The following is a 19,213-nucleotide window of genomic DNA, read 5'->3' as shown; positions in this document are numbered from 1 at the left end:
CTCAGGTGTGCCCTCAGGATCCTAGGACAGCCTTGGCCCAAGCTGCCACCCTGGGGGCTGGTGGGACCAGAGTCCCCAGGGAGGCTCTGAGACCTTCCCTATCTCGTGTCTCCCATCTGCTCTGCACCCAGCCCCCCAAGGCAGCTGTAAGGAGGCAGTCTGAAACCCAGTCGGTTCTCTGGGGAAGATTTTTCTGAAACAGACTCCTTTGAGAACCTGACAGAGGTTGTGAACACACTTGATGCCTGAATGGCCTCAGACAGGCTGCCCCGGTCCCCAGAACGTTTCAGAGGTCCCCCGAAGCTCGCTCTAAGAGGGCGGCTAGGGGTGACCCATGTTACTGTGGGTGGCTTCTCTCCTCAGTGACTCATGAGTTCCTTACTCTCTGGGCTGTCCGAGATGCCAAAACTGAACACAAATGGCTTCAAACAAAAAATAAAGATTTATTGGCTTCAGGTACAGCTGGCTCCAGGGGCTGGGACGTGTGTGTCGCCCCTCTCCCTCTGTGGCTCTTGTGCGCATCAGCTGGCCTCTCCCTCTGTTCAAGTATTCACCACACGGAAGAGCTTCTCTCCCTCTCCTGTGTGTGGCTCAGGCCTGAAAGCCGGACCGTCCCAGCACAAGGTCCAAGATGGGCCTTGGCTGCCCGGCCTGGGGCAGATGCTTATCTCTGAATCGGTCCCTGAAGCCCCCCTGGACTTGGGCCAGTACCTTCTGGACTGGGAGGTAGGTGGCCTGGGTACCCTCCCACAATGCTGGCATTTCAGGCATGACTACCACGCCCGGCCTCCAGAGGGCGTCTTGATGTTCACCACTGGTCGCCTGTGGTGGCTGAGCCCCTGTGGAGGGGACGTCGGCAGCAGCCACAACCAGCAGTGTACGGGCACTGGCCGCCTGCGCCCAGCTCGCCCCGTCTCACGTGGCACAGGAGGACAGCATCGAGGTGTGGTGGCCCGATGCTCAGCACACACCCGGCACGGGCTGCCCTCCCGCCCAGTCCCCGGCTTCCTGGGGCCACCTCCCAAACGCACCATGTGCTCGGAGTGGGCTCTGGGAGGCCCAGCTGATGACTGCCTGTAATCCCAGCGCCTGGGAGGCTAAGGCAGGAGGATCGGGAGGTTGAAGCCAGACTGGTGAGGTCTTGCCAGAACAAATAAATACCAAGAAGAGGGAGCAGCAGGTGCTGGGCAGGCAAAGACAGCAGAGAACTGTGGTGCCGGTGTCCAGTCCCTGCCAGCACAGCAGAGGACAGGGACGCGGGGAAGGCTCAGGGGCGGCGTGGGCACAGCAGGTCTGAGAGCACAGGTGAGCTGGTCACCTGCCAAAGCCTGGCGTCCTCCCAGCCAGGCCTCACCGACGCCCCCTGGTGGTTCCTTCAGTGCAGCTCTAGGCAGAGGGCTGCGGACCACGGAATCCACCTGTAAACACGACCCCAGCTCTTCCCGTGCCTTCTTCTAGGAGCTTGTGACGAGACACCAGGTCCTGGCCAAGCGAGCCCACAGTGAGCAATGTGGACAGGTGTTCTGGCCTGGCCTGGTCACTGGTGGCCTCTGGGGATTCTTTGGCAATGGCGCAGGCCCTCCTGGGGCCAGGCCCTGGGCAGCTCAGGCGGTCAGGCACGAAGCAGGCGTGGTCTCAGGCTCTGCATTGCTGGGGTCAGGTGAGGGGCCGAGGCTGCCCGGCGTCTCGCCAGGCAGACGGGGCCGTCAGTCCTTGAAGGGGTCGTGGCTGTCGCCAGGCTGCTCCTTCTCGGGTGCCAGGGACTCCCCGCCCACCTCTTGCAGTGGGTGGTACACGTAGTCCCCGTCCACGTGCCGGGTCCTCTTGGATCTGGAGCCCAGGAGCAGGGACACGTTGGCCGACACGCTGACCAGCAGCAGGAAAACCAGGCCCAGGGTGAGGGCCAGCCACGTGGTCCTGGGGCAGAAGACAGAGCGGATGGAGGCTGCTGGGAGCTTGGCCCCGCGCCTGTCCTGTGCTGGGGATGGGGTCCCGTGCCACACCCCATGGGCGGGGGCTGGGCCCCCACTGGAACACCTACCTGCTGAAGAACGAGAGCTCTGCTGCCCGTGGGGTGGCCTCGGAGGGCTGGAGACACTGCTTCACTGTAATGAGCAAAGAGCCGCTGCAGGCCTGGCGGGGGAGGGGGAGGGTGGGGGGGAGAAGGGGGGCTGCCCATCCCTAGCCCAGGGGCTCTACCTTGGGAAGTGCTGCAGTTGCCAGTCTGGGGGTCGCAGGGGCACTGGTGCTCACACTGGCAAGGCCTCTGGCAGCCAGGCCCGTACCAGCCCAGGGGACACTCTGCGGAGAGGAGGAGGCAGGTCAGGGGTAGAGGCCTGGCCTTTGGGGGTGGGTGAGCTGCGTCCCTGAAGGAGACCTTGCGGGAAACCGTGTCTCTGCAGGTGCCACCCGAGATTTCAGGGGGGCACAGGGGGGGTGTCCCTCCGCTCCTTAGGAGGACGGGGTAGCACAAGCAGAGGCTTGGGGAGGCTGAGCGGGGACAGCAGACACTCGCCGCCCGGGGCTGGCAGGGCCAGGGGCCCCAGGAGCCACTTCAAAGGGTCAGGGAGGACCCTGGGGACCCCTGCTGCTGTCTGGCTGCCCACATCCACGCGTGCGATTTGTCACAGGGGCACTGGAAACCTGGATGGAACTCAGATTCCCCCTGAACCAGTAGGCAGACGGGGGGTGCGAGGCTGGGGTTGGGGTGCGTGGCTCTCACCTTCGCTGCAGCTGGGCCCTGTCCAGCCTGCGTCACAGCGGCAGCCGGCTGCCAAGACAAGAGCAGGGGGCTGGGTAAGAGGCCGGGCGGGGCTGGGCGGGGTGGGTGGGACACCAGACCCCCACTCACTGTCGGTGCACAGCCCGTGGCCGCTGCAGTTGGAGGGGCCACAGTCCAGCTCGCTGCAGGCCGCGCCGCGCCAGAACTTCCCGGTGCACTGGCAGTGGCCGTCCACGCAGGTCCCGTGGCCGCTGCAGTTGGGCGGCTGGCAGCGGGGCTCGTGCACGCAGATCACGGTGGACACGCGGCGGGGACAGCGCCACCTGCTGTCCTGGCTGCTGGGGGGAAGGGTGTAAGGAGGCAGGGATGCTGCCCCTTCTGCGCCCCCCCCCCCCCATCCCTCCACCCCAGGGCCCTGGCTGATATGGATAGCGCCCTCTACCCCCTCCCCAGCCAGCCTGTCCTTCCCCACAAATGTCTTTCCTGACAGACTGGCCCTGTCTGCGAGGGGAGGGGGCTAGTCCTGGTGACCGCTGGCTCAGGCCTTAGTGCTTGGTGTGTTTGACTGACAGAGTCTAACTGTATAACCCAGGCAGTCCTCACAATTGCCATGCAGGCCTTGGTGATTCACGCTTCTAATCCTAGTACTCAGGAGGCTGAGATCTGGAGGGTCACAGTTTGAAGATAGCCTGGTAAGCAAAGTCCAAGAGACCTATGTCCAATTAACCAGCAGAAAGCTGGGCTGGAGGTGTGGCTCAAGTAGCAGAGGACCAGCCCAGCAAGGAAGCTGAATGAGAGCAAGCATGAGTCCTCAGTTCAAGCCCTAGTACCAGCTCAAAAAAAAAATGCTATGTAGCTCAGAGCATCCTTAAACTCACAATCTTCTTGCTTTAGTCTCTCAAACTGCTGGGATTACAGGTATGTACCACCACATCAGGCTTTTGTGTTCACTGTTGAACCCCCGGGGCTGAGGTGGGCTGACAGTTGCTTACCAGTGATCTGACGGGTAGCTGGCCAGGGTCCCATTGAGCACGAAGGTGGCGGAGCCACCGCCATCCAGGTTGATGGCGTTGACCACGTCCTGCTGCAGCAGGAACTCTGCCACCTCCCACAGGCTGAGGCCACGCTGCTCCGTCTGTCCATCCACGTGAAAGAGCACCAGCTGTCCCTGGCGGTCGTGGCCTATGGCTGTCCTGGCCGACATCACATTCACAAATTTGCTAAAGGAACCTGTAAGAGAAGCAGTCAGCTGATCACCAGCTCTCCCGCCTGGAACCTCTTGCCAAGGACCAACTGTCCACCTCCGGGCTCAGGGCACCCTGAGCACACACCACCCTTGCTGGGTCCCTGAGCAGAACAGCTAATGGCTTCCACCGGGATTTCTTTGGTTTTGGTGCTGGAATCCAGGATCTCATGAATATGAGAGGAATTCCACTTGGGCCGTGTCTCACAGCCATTTTGTTTTTGAGACAGAGTCTTGCCAACTTTACCTGGGCTGGTTAGAACTTAAGATCTTCCTAGTCTGGGAAGGTGGCTTAGTGGTAGAGTGCTTGCCTAGCATGCAGAAGCCCTGGGTTTGATTCCACACTACCACATGCACACAGAAACAGCCGGAAGTGGCGCTGTGGCTCAAGTGGTAGAGCGCTAGCCTTGAGCAAAAGAAGCTTAGGGATAGTGCCCAGGCTCTGAGTTCAAGCCCTAGGACTGGCAAGAAAAAAAAAAAAAAAAGATCTTCCTGCTTTCCATCTCCCGAGTGGCTGGAATTACAAGTAGATGCTGACGTGCCCAGCTTCGAAGTTTTTCTTCCTTCGCGTTTATGACTTTATTTTTTCCAGCTTATTATATAACCATTTCCTTTGTTATACATTCCATACAAGACTGCCTAGATCTCCTCACCTACCAGGAGTGCTAAGCACAACTTTGTTGCTCCCAGAGGCTTATGGGAAGGCTTAAGAACAGCCCACCCCACATTGCTCCTGGTTCTCTATTTTTTTTTTTTTTTTTTGTAATACTGGGTTTGAACTCAGGGCCTTGTACTTGCTAGACAGGTACTCCAGCACTTGAATCATGACCCCAGCCCTTTTTAAGTCTTCAGTTGTTTTTGAGCTAGGGTGTCCAGTTTATGCTTAGAACGGCCCAGACCAACGCTACTAATGCTTCCTGGATAGGTGGGATGGCATCTGGTTGAGATGGAGTCTCAGTGAACTTTTTGCCTGGGCTGGCCTGAAATTGGCAATCTTCCTGAGGGCTACCTCCCAAGCAGCTAAGGCTACAGGTGTGTGCCACAGCGCCCAGCTGTTGTACGGCGACGACGGCCTCTCCTCGCACCTGTCTCCTGTGTCTCGTCGCACTCGGCGGCCTGGCTCTCGTTGATGTAGATGCTTCCATTTCGAATCAGCCACACGACCCCGCTGAGCAGCTGCTCGAATGGATTGTTGGTGTCTAGTGCCTCCTCTTCAGACAGGTACCTGCACCCGGGGAGGGCGGGAGGCTCACTCAAGGGCAGTAGCGTAGGCGCAGGGGGAAGGTGAGCTTCCTCTTACCCCTTATCAAACTTCCTCTTCCTCCCCCTACCCCAGGAATATGCCTGGCCAGGGTGCAACTGTGGCTTCCTGCAGTCCTTTGCTGTCTCCCCGTTGTTGGGGCCCAAAAGGCTGAAGCCAGGCAGGGGCTCCACAGTACCCTTCCCCCCCGCCCCTCACCCCCTCTGCAAACCCTCTACTACACTTTATTTCATTAAAAACCCCACCAGATCTCAAATCCATGTGTGACCCTCAATTTCTGGCAAAACGATCCTGTTACAGTCCCTCCACCCTCCCTGTCCACTTCTCCAACCTAGCATCTCTCCTCACCCCAGGCATGAGCCAGGTGGTACGCAGTCATCCCTGCCACCTTCAGATAACAGGTTTCATTTGTCTGTTTATTTTTAGATCCTAGACTGGGCCTCAAACTCCTTAGCTCACGGGCAGGCACTGTACCAACAGAGTCACACCTCCAATCCCTATAACTGTTTCTTCTGTGGCTCCTCTCCCTATCCCCCTAAGTCTTCTTGAACTCTGTGTGTGTGTGTGTTACTGAGGCTTGAAGTCAAGGCATGGTGTCCTTCAGCTTTTGCACACCAGGCTGGCACTCTACCACTGGAGCCACAGTTCCGTCTCTAGATTTTTTTAGTGGCTCAATGGAGATAAGAGTCCCATGGACTTTTCTGCCTGGGTTGGCTTCAAATCTTGATCCTCAGATCTCAGTCTCCTGCACAGCTAGGACCACAGGTGCGAGCCACCGCTTCCTGGCCTTGCTGCATCTGTGAGCCTTCGCCTGTTAGCTGTTCCTTTTGCCCCAAATTCTGTTCCTCCACTTCGCCCCTGGGTCGTAACTCTTCAGAGGTCAACTCACCGGTCACTTTCTCAGATCCCATTACAGCCAGCCCTGGCTCGCACCTGTGCACCCTGACAACCTCCTCTCGTAGCACCGTCTGAACTGATCACTGTTTCCTGACTTTTCCTACTACCGGGGCCGGTCCCTTCACGAAGGGCGCTCCCCGGGGCTCCGCACACCGCCTGGCACCGCAGGAGGGGGGTCGGCACCCGCGTGCAGCAGGCGAGGTGACCGGTGGCCGCCACCCCATCTCCGGTCCGCGGGCGGGAAGGAGGGGAGGGGGGCGCGGCGCTCCCGGCGTCCTCACCCGGTGACCAGGGTCCCGTCGCGGCGGATGCCGAACTGCGCGTTCTGCAGCCCCCCGGAGCCGCTCGCGCGCCGCCCGTCGCTCACCACGTTCCCCAGGCACTCGCCCGAAGCCAGGCGGAAGAAGCCGCCGTTCTGGGCCACCCGGCAGCCGGCCGCCCGCGCCGTCTCCTCCACGGTGGCGCGCCGCCGCTGCGCGCAGCCCCCGGGCCCGCCGGGCTCCAGCACGGACACGGCGCGCCGGGGCGCGGGGACCCGCGTCAGGTGTCCGGCCACCGCGCGGCCCCCGAAGTGCGACACGAAGGCGCGCACGGCGGCGCCGGGGGCGCCGGGGGCCGCGGGGGCCGGCGCCCAGCTCTCGTGCGCGCGGTGGCCGGCGCGCACCCGTGCGCAGTCCCGGGGCGGGCGCGCGCGCGCGCGGGGATAGGGCGACAGCAGGTCGTCGTCGCGGGAGGCCCTGCGGGGACGGGGCGCGCGTGAGCTCGTGGGGGGGACACAGGAGGAGGGGGGATCCGGACCCGCTCCCCCCCCCCCCCGCCGCGGGCGCCACTCACCCCGAGCCCACGCCGCCCCACGCCGCCCGGACCAGGCCGAGCAGCACGAGCAGGAAGCGAAGCCCGCGACTCGTGGGGGCCGCCATGTTGGGACCCCGGCTCCGATCACGTGGGCCCGGCCCACGTGACTGACCGGAGCGGCTCCGCGGGGGGAGGGCCGCGGCGTCCAAGCCTGGTCCGGGTTATCGCGAGATCTCAGCAGGTACCTGCCCGGGGATGGGCGGGGGGGGGGGGGGAGCCTGTTATCTGGGTGAAATGTCAGATCTGTGGGAAGTTTCGAGAACGAGCTGTTGAAGTCGTTGCCAGAGGCGGTGGGGAGGGGAGCGAGTCGGGGGGGAGGGGACTGAGCCGTGGGAGGCCCATGGCCTGCAGAGCTCTGGCCACTCATAGTTGATACTAATTACATATTCATCCTGTGTGTGTGTGTGTGATTCTTCTGCTTCAACCTCCCTGCAGGCATGCACCACCTCACCCACACCCACCACCGAAGGACTCACCCAAGGACTCTTGGCCTAATCCTTTTATGTGTCCCAAGACGGAACAAGAAGGCTCGACCCCCTGGCCTAGTATATCCCAGGTGCATACAGGTGCCAGGCATGACCCCGGGAATGCACCGACCGTGCACAGGTAAGGCAATCCGACCTAAGCCAGCCTGTAAACGTTCTGTTGTGTGGGCCTAACCTGTAGGGAACTCTTGAGGCTGAGCTGTGAGACCAGAAAAGTGTAAGGTCCATTCCTGGACGGCGAACAGACCTCGCCCAGTACCTGCGTTACCTAGGCAACTGGGACACCTTGAAGAGGTCACCTCTGCATCTGCTGAGGTCACATCTTAATCTGATGTGGCCACACCTTTCTCCTACCTGATCCCACTTGCCTTTACCTGGACACACCTTTCTCCCCGCCCCTACCCTATATAAGGCCTAACCTGGGGCCAGACCCTCTCTTTTGCCAGCCACGTGGTGTGCCAACCTTGCCCGTCCCAGCAGGTCTACTGAATAAACCTATCCCTTACCTGAATACCACGTGCGTGGTGCTGTTCTTACTCAGCTACCTCTTTTTAAAAACCTAACAGAAAGGATTAAGAAATCAGACGGAAGGCTGAGAACTGGATTCTGAAAAGGTCAAACCATCAAGGCCAGACAGATGTAGAGCCGTTTGGACCTTGAAAAGCTTGAGGCCTTGGAAAAGGGAGTCAGTTGTCACTATACTTAGCCAGTTCTCTGCCCACACCTGCAGTAACCTCCCCGTACTGAACTCAAGTTACCTCTGTCTCCTTGCTCAGACCCCACAAAAGCCTAACTCCAACCCCACCTCCTTGCACAATTTCTGATCCCTCAGGAAGACTGTCCCTCACTGTGCCTCAATAAACAGCCCTAGCCTGTTGATAATTGAGTCTGGCCTTTGCCTTTATCCTCCATTTTCCTAAAATGAGAAGCCAGCTGCACACAAGCAGCTTTTCCCTCCGCTTCATTGTTCTGTAATGCTACCTTTTCGTGAATCCAAGTCAGAAAAGGATATACTTAACCTTTAGATTCCTGGCCAATGCGTCGAATGCATTACCAGACATTTAGGGTAGCTAAGGTGACCTCAGGTGCCTGTGTCTGTCAAGAGACAAATTCAGGCAAGATGTGAACTGTAGTAAAAGTGACACAAAAGTGTATTAGGACAGAAATCTGGCAAGGAAGGTTGTGGCATCGCTCATCTCAGCTACTTTGGTCTTCTTCCTCCTTATAGAGCTTGGCCTTGGACTGAATGGTGAAACGAGGGGACTTTAAAGATGGCTTTCTGACTGGCAGGTCTCCTTTCTGTTTCCTGTAAGATTGTGACCTCAGAGATGTGGTGTCCCATCTTTATTTCCTCATTCTTCCGTTCCTCTTACTTTCTCCTTTTGTGGTCACCAGCCCCCATTTTGTTGTGTGGAAGGTTTCAGTTGATCAGTTTTCTCCTGTCATCTGTGAGTTCTGTAGACCACAATTTCCTGATGGGCTGATTTTCTATGAGGTCCTATTTCAAGGACAGGACAGGATGTTTTCTTAAGTAACCACTGGACCACTAAAATGAGGACATTGGACATAGGCAAGGTTTTTATCTAATCATGTGGAGAGTGCTCTGGTTGCCAGTGGGAGCCTGGAGTAGGTGGACCACTCAAGACTTGACGGCTGGCTCCGGAGGGTCTGGAGTCATGGAGTGAGTGACTAGTGCCCAGTTTAGATTTTGTCAGTTGTCCCTTTCATGTCATTTCTGACCTCCCCCCTCCAGGAGCCCCTGCTAATGTAGGGGATTACGCAGCCTGGTGCCAAGCTGTTGGCATGGAGGGATTTGCCTCCTTCTGGTCTGCATCCAGGGTGCTAACACTACTTAAGCCAGCTGAGGTCTGAAATCAACCCCTATGTTCCCGACAGTCCTTCCTCTTCTCTGTCTATTCTACTAGGAGTGTAGGGGGCTGGTGACCTCTGACCAATTCTCACCTTGGAATCCTGTGAATTATTTTTTGCCCAGAGGGTCTTGAACCATGATTGTCCCATCTCTACGTCCCAAGGAGCTAGGATTATAGGGTGGAGCTGCTGTGCCTGGCTTTTTTTTCTTTTTCTTTTTCTTTCATGACGTGGGGCCTTGATATGTTCCCCAGGCTGTGCCTCAGCCTCAGAAATTGTTTTAGTAAAATATAATTTACATACGAAAATTTCCTGGGTCTTAAGTGTACAGTTCAATGATTTTTTTTTTTTTTTTTGCCAGTCCTGGGGCTTGAACTCAGGGCCTGGGCACTGTCCCTGAGCTTCTTTTTGCTCAAGGTTAGCACTCTACCTCTTGTGTCACAGTGCCACTTCTGGCTTTTTCTGTGTATATGGTGCTGAGGAATCCAACCCAGAACTTCATGCATGCTAGGAAAGCACTCTACCACTGAGCCACCTTCCCAGGCCCTAGTGCAATGATTTTTAGTAAGTATGAGATATTCTATTTTTTAAACATTTTGGGTGGTTTGAACTCAAGGTCTTGAATTTGCTAGGCAGGAACTTTATCACTTGAGTAACACCTCCAGCCACTTTTTCTTGAGTTATGGTCTGCATTGGGGCTCTCTCTCTCTCTCTCTCTCTCTCTCTTTCTCTCTCTCTCTCTCTTTTTGCCTAGGCCAGCCTCAGACCTCCACCTCCCGAGTAGATAGGATTACAGATGTGAGTCCCCAGACCTGGCCTTCTAGAAGATTTTTATGACCCCTTACAATTCTGTTGTATGATTCTGTTTTAAGGCCAAGCTGGGTTGACAGCAAGCAGCTTAGTGGTTTCTTGGAGCTGTGGGCTGAGGGGGAACAGTATGATGATTAGAGGTTTGCTTCGTCACCTCATGGGTAAACCTGAGAGTCTCCCTGTCGGGCCCCACATATTTACCAGACAGACCAAGAGCTCTAAGCTCCAGGATGTGGCAGGGATTCTTACACAACTTAAGCTGATTGAGTACATGAATCCCCATGCTGGGGTGGGAGTGGACCACGTGAGAGGGAGGGGGTTGGTTCCCCTGCTGTTGGGTATAAAAGGGGCGTTAATGGCTCTCTGCTGAGAAACACGGCCTCCTCACCAGGGCCCATGAATTAACTGGGAAGAGGATAGAAGTTAGGTACCCTTTCTGTTTCTTTGTACCAGTACTCAGGGCCTGGTCACTGTCCCTGCCCCCACCCCCTCTTTTTCCTCACTTGAACCACAACTCCACTTCCACTTTCTTGGCAGTTAATTGGAGATTAGAGTCTCACGGACTTTCCTGCCTGGGCTGGCAGGCTTTGAACCATGATCCTCAGATCTCTGTCTCCTGAGTAGCTAGGATTACAGGATTGTTGGCCTCCATGATTTTTACCTGCATTTTCCTGTGACGTTAGTAATGGCAAAGGTGCTGGAGGCCATGGTACGCTGGGACAGTGGGAAGGGAGAGGGAGAGGGCGGCTTTGTGAGTCAGGAAAGAGGCTGGTACGGACTCAGGGCTTGTGGGGAGGAGTGGGAGGGGGGAGAAGGGCACCCCTGAGCAGCTTCTCTAGTGGGGTGCAGAGAGAATAGTCACACATGGCAGAGACTAAGAATGATGGTCTCTAGAAAGACTGAGTATCCATGTTGTGACCTACAATTCTAGGGAATTTAAATCTGTCCTGTAATTCCCTGTTTCTTAACATGACATTACTTGGAGTAGAAAAAAAAGGATGTTTTTTTTTGGTCGGTTGTGGGGCTTGAACTCTGGGCCTGGGCGCTGTCCCTCAGCTCTTAAGTTCAAGGCTATTGCTCCACCACTTGAGCCACAGCGCCACTTCCAGTTTTCTGGTGGCTCATTGGAGATAAGAGTCTCACAGGGACTTTCCTGCTCCGGATGGCTTTGAACTGTGATCCTCAGATCTCAGCCTCCTGAGTAGCTAGGATGACAGGCATGACCCACACAACGAAAAAGATCTTTTCTCCTCTCTCTCCCCTCCCTCCCTCCCTCCCTTCTTTCTTTTTCTTCTTGAAACAGGATTAGGAAACCCTGACTCCGAAAGAAAGAAAGATAAAGAAAGAAAACAAAAAGACTCGTTTCGTGATAGATTGCGCTGTGAATGTATTCACCTGCTCCCTGCTCAGTCTGGGTTTCAAACCAGCCCAGAAGTTTTCCACAGGGCTGTGTGCTATGCGGCTCCTCTTCAGCCGCTGCCCCCTCCAGAGATGCCAGTGGAGCCCCGGCTCAGCGGCCGCTGGGGGGTGGCAGTGTGGCTGGATGAGGCCCGTCATTTGCCAGTGGGTGTGCTGCCAGGAAGTACAGGAACCCACCCAGAGCCCCCACGGCGGTGGCTGTGCTGTGACAGGAGCAGCCGTCTGGGGGGGGGATGGGGAGAAAGAGAGGGAGAGAGGGAGACCGCCGGTCACAGGGCTTCTTCCCCTGCCCTCAACTACCTTGCCATGTGTCCCATGGGTGCCCTGGGACTTTGTGTAGACCCCACTTTGCTGGGGCTGTTCCCCAGCACCTGGGGGGGGGGACACCCACTCTGTGAGAAGTCATGCCAACCCCTTCCTGCTCTGCCTTGTGGGACATCTGTTTATCTGGGTCGCTGTCCCAGAGCTTTTTGTTGTTGTTTTTGTTCAAGGCTGGCATTGTCCCCCTGGAGCCACGGCTCCATTTCTGGCTTTCTGGTGGTCAATCAGAGATGAGAGTCTCATGGTCTTTTCTGCCCAGGTTGGCTTTGAACATGGGATCCTTATATCTCAGCCTCCTGAGTAGCTAGGATTACAGATGTGAGCCACTGGCATCCAGCCATTTAAAAAAAGAATGTTTTGGGGGCTGGGAAGGTGGCTCAGTGGTAGAGCGCTTGCCTTGCATGCAAGAGGCCCTGGGTTCGAGTCCTCAGCACCACATAAGCAAAAAAGAAAAAAGCTGGAAGTGGTGCTGTGGCTCAAGTGGTAGAGCACTAGCCTTGAGCTAAAGAGCTGAGGGACAGTGTCCAGGCCCAGAGTTCAGGCCCCACAACCGGACCCAAAAAAAAAAAAAAAAGACAAAAAAAAAAGAATGTTTTTGAGACAGCATCTCCCTGTGTATTCCAGGCTGAGCCCCAACTCCAGATCCTTCTGCTTGAGCCACGTGGGGGCTGGGATGGCAGGCACCCACCATCCCGCTTCCTAAGAGGAGACTCTCAGAGCCGCCTACCCTTCCTTCCACTCAAACTTCAAGGCCCTGGCCCCCCGGGATGTCAGGGGGCACTGCAGGCCTCACTTTCCTAGCCAAGGGGTGCCTGGGGCCTGGGGTCACCTGTGAATAGCTTTTCCCGCCTCCTCACTCTTCTCAGAGCGTGCTGTGGGGGAGGGGACGCACTGGGGGCTTCTTGGTCCTTGGTATCTGAAGGGGAGGAGAGAGGGGAGGGAAGGGGGAAGAAGGGAAGAGGGGGAAAGGGGAGCGTCAGGTCGTGCTGGATTTGAGCTGATTTACAACCAGTCTCCATATTCCGGCCAGGCTGGTTGGAAGATCCTCCTACCTCAGCCTCCTGCGTGCAGAGATGGCAGGTGTGAGCTACCTGATCTGTTTCTCAGTGTGACCTATAAACCTTTCTCCATAACCCTCTTCTCCTCCTCAAGCCCCTCAGGTCTTCCCTCCAACACAGGCTATTCCAGAAGCTTCCTCCGTTACCTGTCTACAGGTCCTTCCACATGGCCTCCACTGTCCTCTCCCGATGGTTTCTCAAACTGTGGCTCCCAAACCACACGGTTCAGCCCCCGGTGCCCTCCCTTGCCAGCCTCATTTCTTTGTTTAGGGGCTTTCTGCCCCTCTGCCTTTCCCAGAGCCTTGTCATCCCGGCTACTCAGGAGGCTGAGATTTGAGGATCCACGCTCAAAGCCAGCCCAGACAGGAAAGTCTGTGAGACTCTTATCTCCAATTAACCACCAGAAAACCAGAAGTGGAGCTGTAGCTCAAGTGGTAGAGCATTCACCTTGAGTGAAAAAACTAAGGGGTAGTGCCCAGGCCTCCTGAGTTCAAGCCCCAGCGTCGGCAAGGTGCACACTACAGGAAGTCCACCTCCTTTCCCATCTCATCCCAATGCACCAAGCCCATTTCTACCTATGTGTGTGCTGTGTACACATGTACACAGCACACACATGCACACACGTGCACAGCATATGCACAGCACACATGCATAGTACACACATGTACAGCATACACAATACACACATGCACACACGCACATGCACACGTATTACCAGCCTCTCTCAGTGTCCCCACACCAGTGCACCCCCCTCCTGCCCTGGGGCTCCTCATCGGGCCAGGAGTGCAGCTCACCGGGGTTCCCGAAGCAGCCTTCCTGTTGCTTCTGCCAGCTGAGGATGGCCTCCAGCCACCGGAGCTTGTAGAAGTCGGAGAAGCCGGCGATGCCACAGAACATGACTGGAAGCAGGCACAGGGGCCCCTCTGAGGGTCTCCCCCTCCTCCCCCCGCGGCCACCTCCTCCCCCCTCCAGGGCCACTGTATTGCTGCCTGTCTCCTGCCTGGTGAGGCAGCGGCAGGAAGGTGTGGGCAGGGGGATGTTCCACGCAGGCTGGAAGGAGGCAGTGCTCCATGCTCTTCCTCAGCAACCCAGGGCCCGCAGGTCTGTGCCCCGCCTCCCCGTCCTCCCAGGGCTTCCGGCCAGCACTGGATTGCTTAAATGCTAGAGCTGGAGCCAGGCCTGGTGGTACATGCCTGTCACTTCCAGTTATTCAGGAGGATGCTGGAGAATCCTGAGTTTGAGGCTAGCCTGGATGAAGTTAGTGAGACCCTATCTTAAGAACAAAATACATGGTAGACCTGGTGGCTTAGGCCTGCGATCCTTGTTTCTTAGGAGATGGAGTTTGGGGGACTGAAGTTCCTGAGCTAAACACACACAAACAACAACAACAAAAGTTCTTGAGATATCATCTCAGTCAGTGGCTGGGCATAGTAGTGACCACCTGTCCCTTCAGTGATTTAGGAGGACACGAAGAGGAATATCATGGCCATCCTGAGCGCCAAGCAAAAATAACTAAATCACAAACACTGCAGGGGATATACATTGCTAGGACAAGGCTATCCCAAGGCAATATTTGGGATATGCTAACATTCTGCATTTCTCCATTGTTTATCTTTAGTTCCGACTGGATGGCTCATCCTGTAGGTTTTACTGGTTTCATCTGACACTGTGAGTGCGCATGTGTGCCCCGTGCTCTTGCACACCCATTCCCATTCCCCCCTCCCCCAGTTCCCCGTCCTGAGAGCAGAAGGCGCGGAAGGCTCACTGTTCTCCATGAAGAGGTCTTGGGTGCGGTAGGTGTAGCCGGCGGCCTGGGCTCTCTGGTTCAGGGCCATCATGTTAGCACAGAAGATGCCGATGTACAGCTGGCTCTGGCGGAACAGGCTGTGTGTGCAGCCTTTCTGGAGACAGCATGCAGGAGACACGGAGGTTGGGTTACAGGAGGACCTGCAGATCGCGGAAGCTCTTGGGGATGAGTTTTTCTCCTTCCCCCCACCTCCCCAATCTGTGTTCCCAGAGGGCTTGTCAGTAGGGGTCAGGAAGACTTGAGTTCGAGTGAGTTAGGGCTCTGCTACCCAGAGGTTATGTGGCTTTGGCTGGATAAATTAGCCTTTTGGAACGTCAGCATCTTCTGGAAAGGGTGAGGACGCTAGGGTGTACGCTAGGTGGCACTCTGCAGCCCCTTCTCCCTTAGGCAGTGTCAGTGCCTGGCTGGTTCCGGCCCCACTCTGGGAGGACAGGGTTCAGAACAGCCAGGGTTTGAACCCTGGGCATGGCATATGCTAGGCACTCTTCTTCAGAGTTTTGCCTTCAGAGTAACTTTTGCCTTGTTGAATCTACCGAGCAAAACAATGTAGTTCACTGGGTGCTGGTGGCTCACACCTGAGCATGCCTCTGAGGTTTTTTTTTTGGTTGTTGTTCGAGGCTGGCGTTCTACCACTTGAGCCATCCAGCTTTTTGGTGGCTACTTGGAGATAAGAGTCTCATGGATTTCCCTGCCTGAGCTGGCTTTGGATCTTAATCCTCAGAGCTCAGCCTCCTGTGTAGCTAGGATGAGAGGGGTGAGCCGCCAGTGCCGGGCCCCACTTTGGTTTGGAGACAGGGTCGCCTCTAAACTGAATCCAGGAGCCCCTTGGTTCCCTCTGCCTGCCCGTGGTGTCCATCATGCTGTCCCCTCCCCTCCGCCCGGCCCTCACTCACCATTCGGGCCCACAGGAAGAAGAGCAGCTGATGAGACAGGCTGTAGCCGGAGCAGCCGGCCTTGGTCATGAGCGCCCTGCAGAAGTCTGAGAGCACGCAGGGCTGGCTCTGGTCCGTCCTGGGGAGGCCGTCCTGGGCTGTCACACGCTGCCCCTCCCCCCAGGCTGTGACTCCCCCACAGGCTCCAGGCTAGACAAAGGGGTTGCTAAGAAGAAGGCTGGTGTCTGGTGCTGGTGTGGCTGAGATGCACCCCTAACTCTGGGGAGATGAAGCTGGAGGTGTCCGGGCTCATCTCCCCATAGGCTGAGACTTCTCTCGTTGCCCCGTACTATTCCCATCTTTCCCATCCCAGGCCTAAACAAGGGACTTGGATCCACACAGCTTGGAGGTCTGGGCCTAATATAATATACTTCCAGAGTCCAGTCACCTGCAGACTGAGCTCTGGTGTAGCCCGGACTCCTATAAAGGATGCTGAGAGGATTACAGTGGGGTACCCAATGCCCATTCTGCCCTGGCCCCCTGAGCTTGGGGCTTGCTTCAAGCCCAGCTGCTGAATAAACCAGGGAGACCCACGGCCCCTGGACTTTGGAAGAGGAATGAACTGCATTTGCATACAAGAGATGGGGACTTCATTTGCATAAAAGGGATGTGGCTTCATTTGCATAGATGGAATGTGGACTTCATTTGCATAAAAGGGATGTGGACTTCATTTGCATAAAAGGGATGTGGGCTGGGCCTGGCTATAGGTGCAGGCAGAGCCCTCCTCAGAGAGCTGCCTGGTGCCAGGATTGGTCTAGAGGTGAGTTGGTCTTGGGGAGTTGGGGGTGGATGGCTTGGGGCAGGGTGGGCCTGAAAGGAGAAGCAAAGGTCTTAAAGGGGGCGGTGCCGTGGGAGTATGCCCAGAGGCCCCTGGGAGGGCATGGGGCAGCAGAATCTGAGGTTTCCACTGCTGGGTAGGAGTTCACATCTCCTGCCCGTCACACTGTCACACTGCCCCGGCATGCACACATGAGGCATGGAGAGGGAGCCCCACCCCCTCCCCCTCAGTCTTCAGCCAGCGGGGGCAGTGGGGACCCACCCGGTTCCCAGTAGCTGCACCAGACACAAGTCACTGCTGTCCTCGGAGAACGAGTCATGGGGGTCGAGCCAGGCGTAGACCAGGGAGGCGTTGGTGCGGGTCCACGAGAGAGGCAGCTTCCAAAACCCAGGCTGGAGGCTTGGCTGGAACTCTGCAGGGGAGAGGCGGGAGGGGCAGGGCGTGGCGGGGGCCTCTCAGTTAAACACCCGGATACGGCCTTCCCAGAGCCCCCCGCCCCCCATACCTCTTAGGTAAGTGGGGTCGGTCTGCTGGAGGTAGGTGACAGCCTGGCGGAGGAGGGCGGTCAGCTTGGCGGCCAGCTGCCCGGCGCGCAGGCCAAGTGGCCGCAGCAGGGGGTCAGGCGCCCACTTGTCCTGGACGCCCCGGAGCTGCTCTGGGGGATGAGGGGACAGAGGTCATTCATTCTGCCAGCTGATCAGCCACCCGGGCTGAAAACCAAGGCTTCACCGCTCCCCCCAGAGCCTTTGTGGGGTTGAGCAGGACCACCAGCTGGGGCCAGAGGGCTGGACAGGGGCAGCTGAGGGCTTGTTCTCTGGAGGCGGTCTTGGGTTCGAGTCCTGACTGATACTTTTTTCACAGGGTGGGTGGTGAAGAAAGCCATTTCATCTCTCTTCCTCCGGGAAAGGGGAACGTGGACAATGGTCAATTCTGGGAGCTGGTGGCTAAGGATGGAACAGGCGAATAGGCACATGCTGCAGCCCAAGCAAAGAAGAGGGAGATGGGGAGCAGAGGGACAGGATGAGAGCGGGTGGACCTGGTACACCCCCACCTGTTTGCCTCCTGAAGCATCTTCAGGGTTCTGGAATGTTCTATAATGCCCCCCCCCCACTCGCCTACCCTGGGCACTTTGTTTTTTGGAGAGCCCTGCCCTAGGGGGATTAATTCTTCACACTTCCTTTTGCCTTTCCCCAGAGGTGAGGCTGGCGGATAGATGACCCTGCTCAGGTCCAGGTAAGTTCAGGGAGGGAGGTGGGGGGGGGCACGCATGTGTGTGTCTCCCTGCCCCTGCTTGTCTTGGCTTCTTTCCAGTCCATTCTCCAAGGATCTTTTACTTTCAAAACTAAATAAACACTTGATTGTTTTCTCCGGCCCTGCAGGTGGCTTTGGCTGGAAGTGCAGGAAGTGGAAAGGAGCCTGGTTTTGGGGACCCTGTGGTGCCTCACCATCCTCTTGCAGGGGGAGCCCCCAAATTGTAAATGTCCATTAAAAGGGACCCCCTCAACCCCTCCCCTCCCCTTAATCAGAGCATGAAGAGAAGGCCATCTGGTGGACCTTTGCCTTTTCAGAAGATGATTTCCAAATCTCTCCTCACGTTACCTTTAACTCCTTTCTCCCGAGAAGCTTGAGAACCGCCTGTTGAGCCCCGGCCCCAGACCAGCACCCCTCCCGTCCTCCCCCCACCCCACAGCAGGTTATACTGGAAGCCGGGAGGTGTCCAGGGGTCCAGGGACAGAGCAGACCAGGTGGCCTTCCCAGGGGTCAGCCTGGGGTTCCGGGGATCATCTCGGCCTGCTCACCTTCCAGCACCTGGAATCCCACCACTGCATCCAGGTTAACCCCAGGCAGCCTCTCCTGCAGGAACAAGGTGGCTCTCTCCAGCGCAGACAGGATCAGATCTGCCATGGTGGCCTTGCCCTGGGAGGTGTCCGGCTGTGGCAGGGAGGATGGCTGCCGTGGCAGGGCCAGGAGCAAGAGAAGTGCCAGCAGCCCGGGCCTGGCCATGTCTGGTGTTCTGACTGTAGCTGGAGCGCCAGGCATGCACCCTGGGCGCCTCTATTCACCCTCCTCCCGCCTCTTCCTCCTCCCCCTTTCCCCTGAAGATCTGCAGACAAGTGGCCTGACAGGGCCACAGGGGATAGCCAGGGAGGCCAAGGCTAGGGTCAGGCTAGGCCTGAAGTGCAGCCCGCTGGATGGCTGCCCGCGGGGGAGAGGAACCCGCCCTGGCCTTCCAGCCCCTGACTTCCCATGATGGACCAAGAGTATGAGCTGCAGCTCAGAAATCCAAAGACCTGGGAAAGCCCGGCTGGATCCAAGTCTGGAGTAAACTCCCTGGAGGGCCGCCCTGTCTTCAAGAGCTTTTTTTTTCGGGGGGGGGGGGGGGACTGTCCACTGGAATCAGAATTCAAGCTACAAAGGCAAGCATGTTGCACTTTCCATTTTTCTAGTACTGGGCTGGAGAGTGTAGCAGTGGTACAGCAGCTTGAGCTGAGGCCCTGGGTTCAATTCCCTGTGCCATACTTTTTTTTTTTTTTTTCTTTTTAAAGCACTGAGAAGGCACTGAAATAGATTTCATTGACCTTTCTTATTTCCATCAAACACATTATCATTTCAAATGTACTCACTATAGAGTGGTTTAGCTTTCTCCCTCTTTCTCAAACTTAGGTTTGAGCTTGCCAGGCAAGTACACCCCCCCTCCCCCCAATCCAACCCTTCCTTCCGTCCATCTTTCCTTTTTTATTGTGCGGGTACTGGGG

General features: G+C 56.9%; 2 protein-coding genes and 1 long non-coding RNA gene across 3 annotated transcripts; 1 reads left to right on the top strand and 2 right to left on the bottom strand.

Annotated features, from left to right (window-relative positions):
• Positions 1 to 423: 423 nt before the first annotated feature.
• On the bottom strand, positions 424 to 7,051 carry LOC138816070 (N-acetylglucosamine-1-phosphodiester alpha-N-acetylglucosaminidase-like). The gene is made up of 9 exons (XM_070005604.1): positions 6,958 to 7,051; positions 6,405 to 6,860; positions 5,051 to 5,190; positions 3,715 to 3,952; positions 2,852 to 3,057; positions 2,723 to 2,770; positions 2,200 to 2,301; positions 2,042 to 2,105; positions 424 to 1,917 (listed from the first exon to the last, which is right to left on the bottom strand). The coding sequence occupies exons 1-9, from the start codon at positions 7,041 to 7,043 to the stop codon at positions 1,707 to 1,709; spliced, it is 1,551 nt and encodes a 516-aa protein (XP_069861705.1). The 5' UTR covers positions 7,044 to 7,051; the 3' UTR covers positions 424 to 1,706.
• Positions 7,033 to 8,325, top strand: LOC138816072 (uncharacterized). Its single transcript, XR_011368548.1, has 3 exons — positions 7,033 to 7,159; positions 7,414 to 7,534; positions 7,645 to 8,325. It is a non-coding gene; the product is annotated as an uncharacterized lncRNA (long non-coding RNA).
• A 3,190-nt stretch (positions 8,326 to 11,515) lies between these two features.
• On the bottom strand, positions 11,516 to 18,494 carry LOC138816062 (UPF0764 protein C16orf89 homolog). The gene is made up of 8 exons (XM_070005588.1): positions 18,257 to 18,494; positions 16,963 to 17,112; positions 16,719 to 16,869; positions 15,641 to 15,758; positions 14,706 to 14,841; positions 13,735 to 13,839; positions 12,712 to 12,798; positions 11,516 to 11,783 (listed from the first exon to the last, which is right to left on the bottom strand). The coding sequence occupies exons 1-8, from the start codon at positions 18,459 to 18,461 to the stop codon at positions 11,653 to 11,655; spliced, it is 1,083 nt and encodes a 360-aa protein (XP_069861689.1). The 5' UTR covers positions 18,462 to 18,494; the 3' UTR covers positions 11,516 to 11,652.
• Positions 18,495 to 19,213: the final 719 nt, after the last annotated feature.

This window comes from Dipodomys merriami, unplaced genomic scaffold (assembly GCF_024711535.1).
Source record: "Dipodomys merriami isolate MVZ:Mamm:240054 unplaced genomic scaffold, mDipMer1.0.p SCAF_680, whole genome shotgun sequence".
NCBI lineage: Eukaryota > Metazoa > Chordata > Mammalia > Rodentia > Heteromyidae > Dipodomys > Dipodomys merriami.
This window is presented reverse-complemented; position numbering and strand designations above follow the sequence as displayed.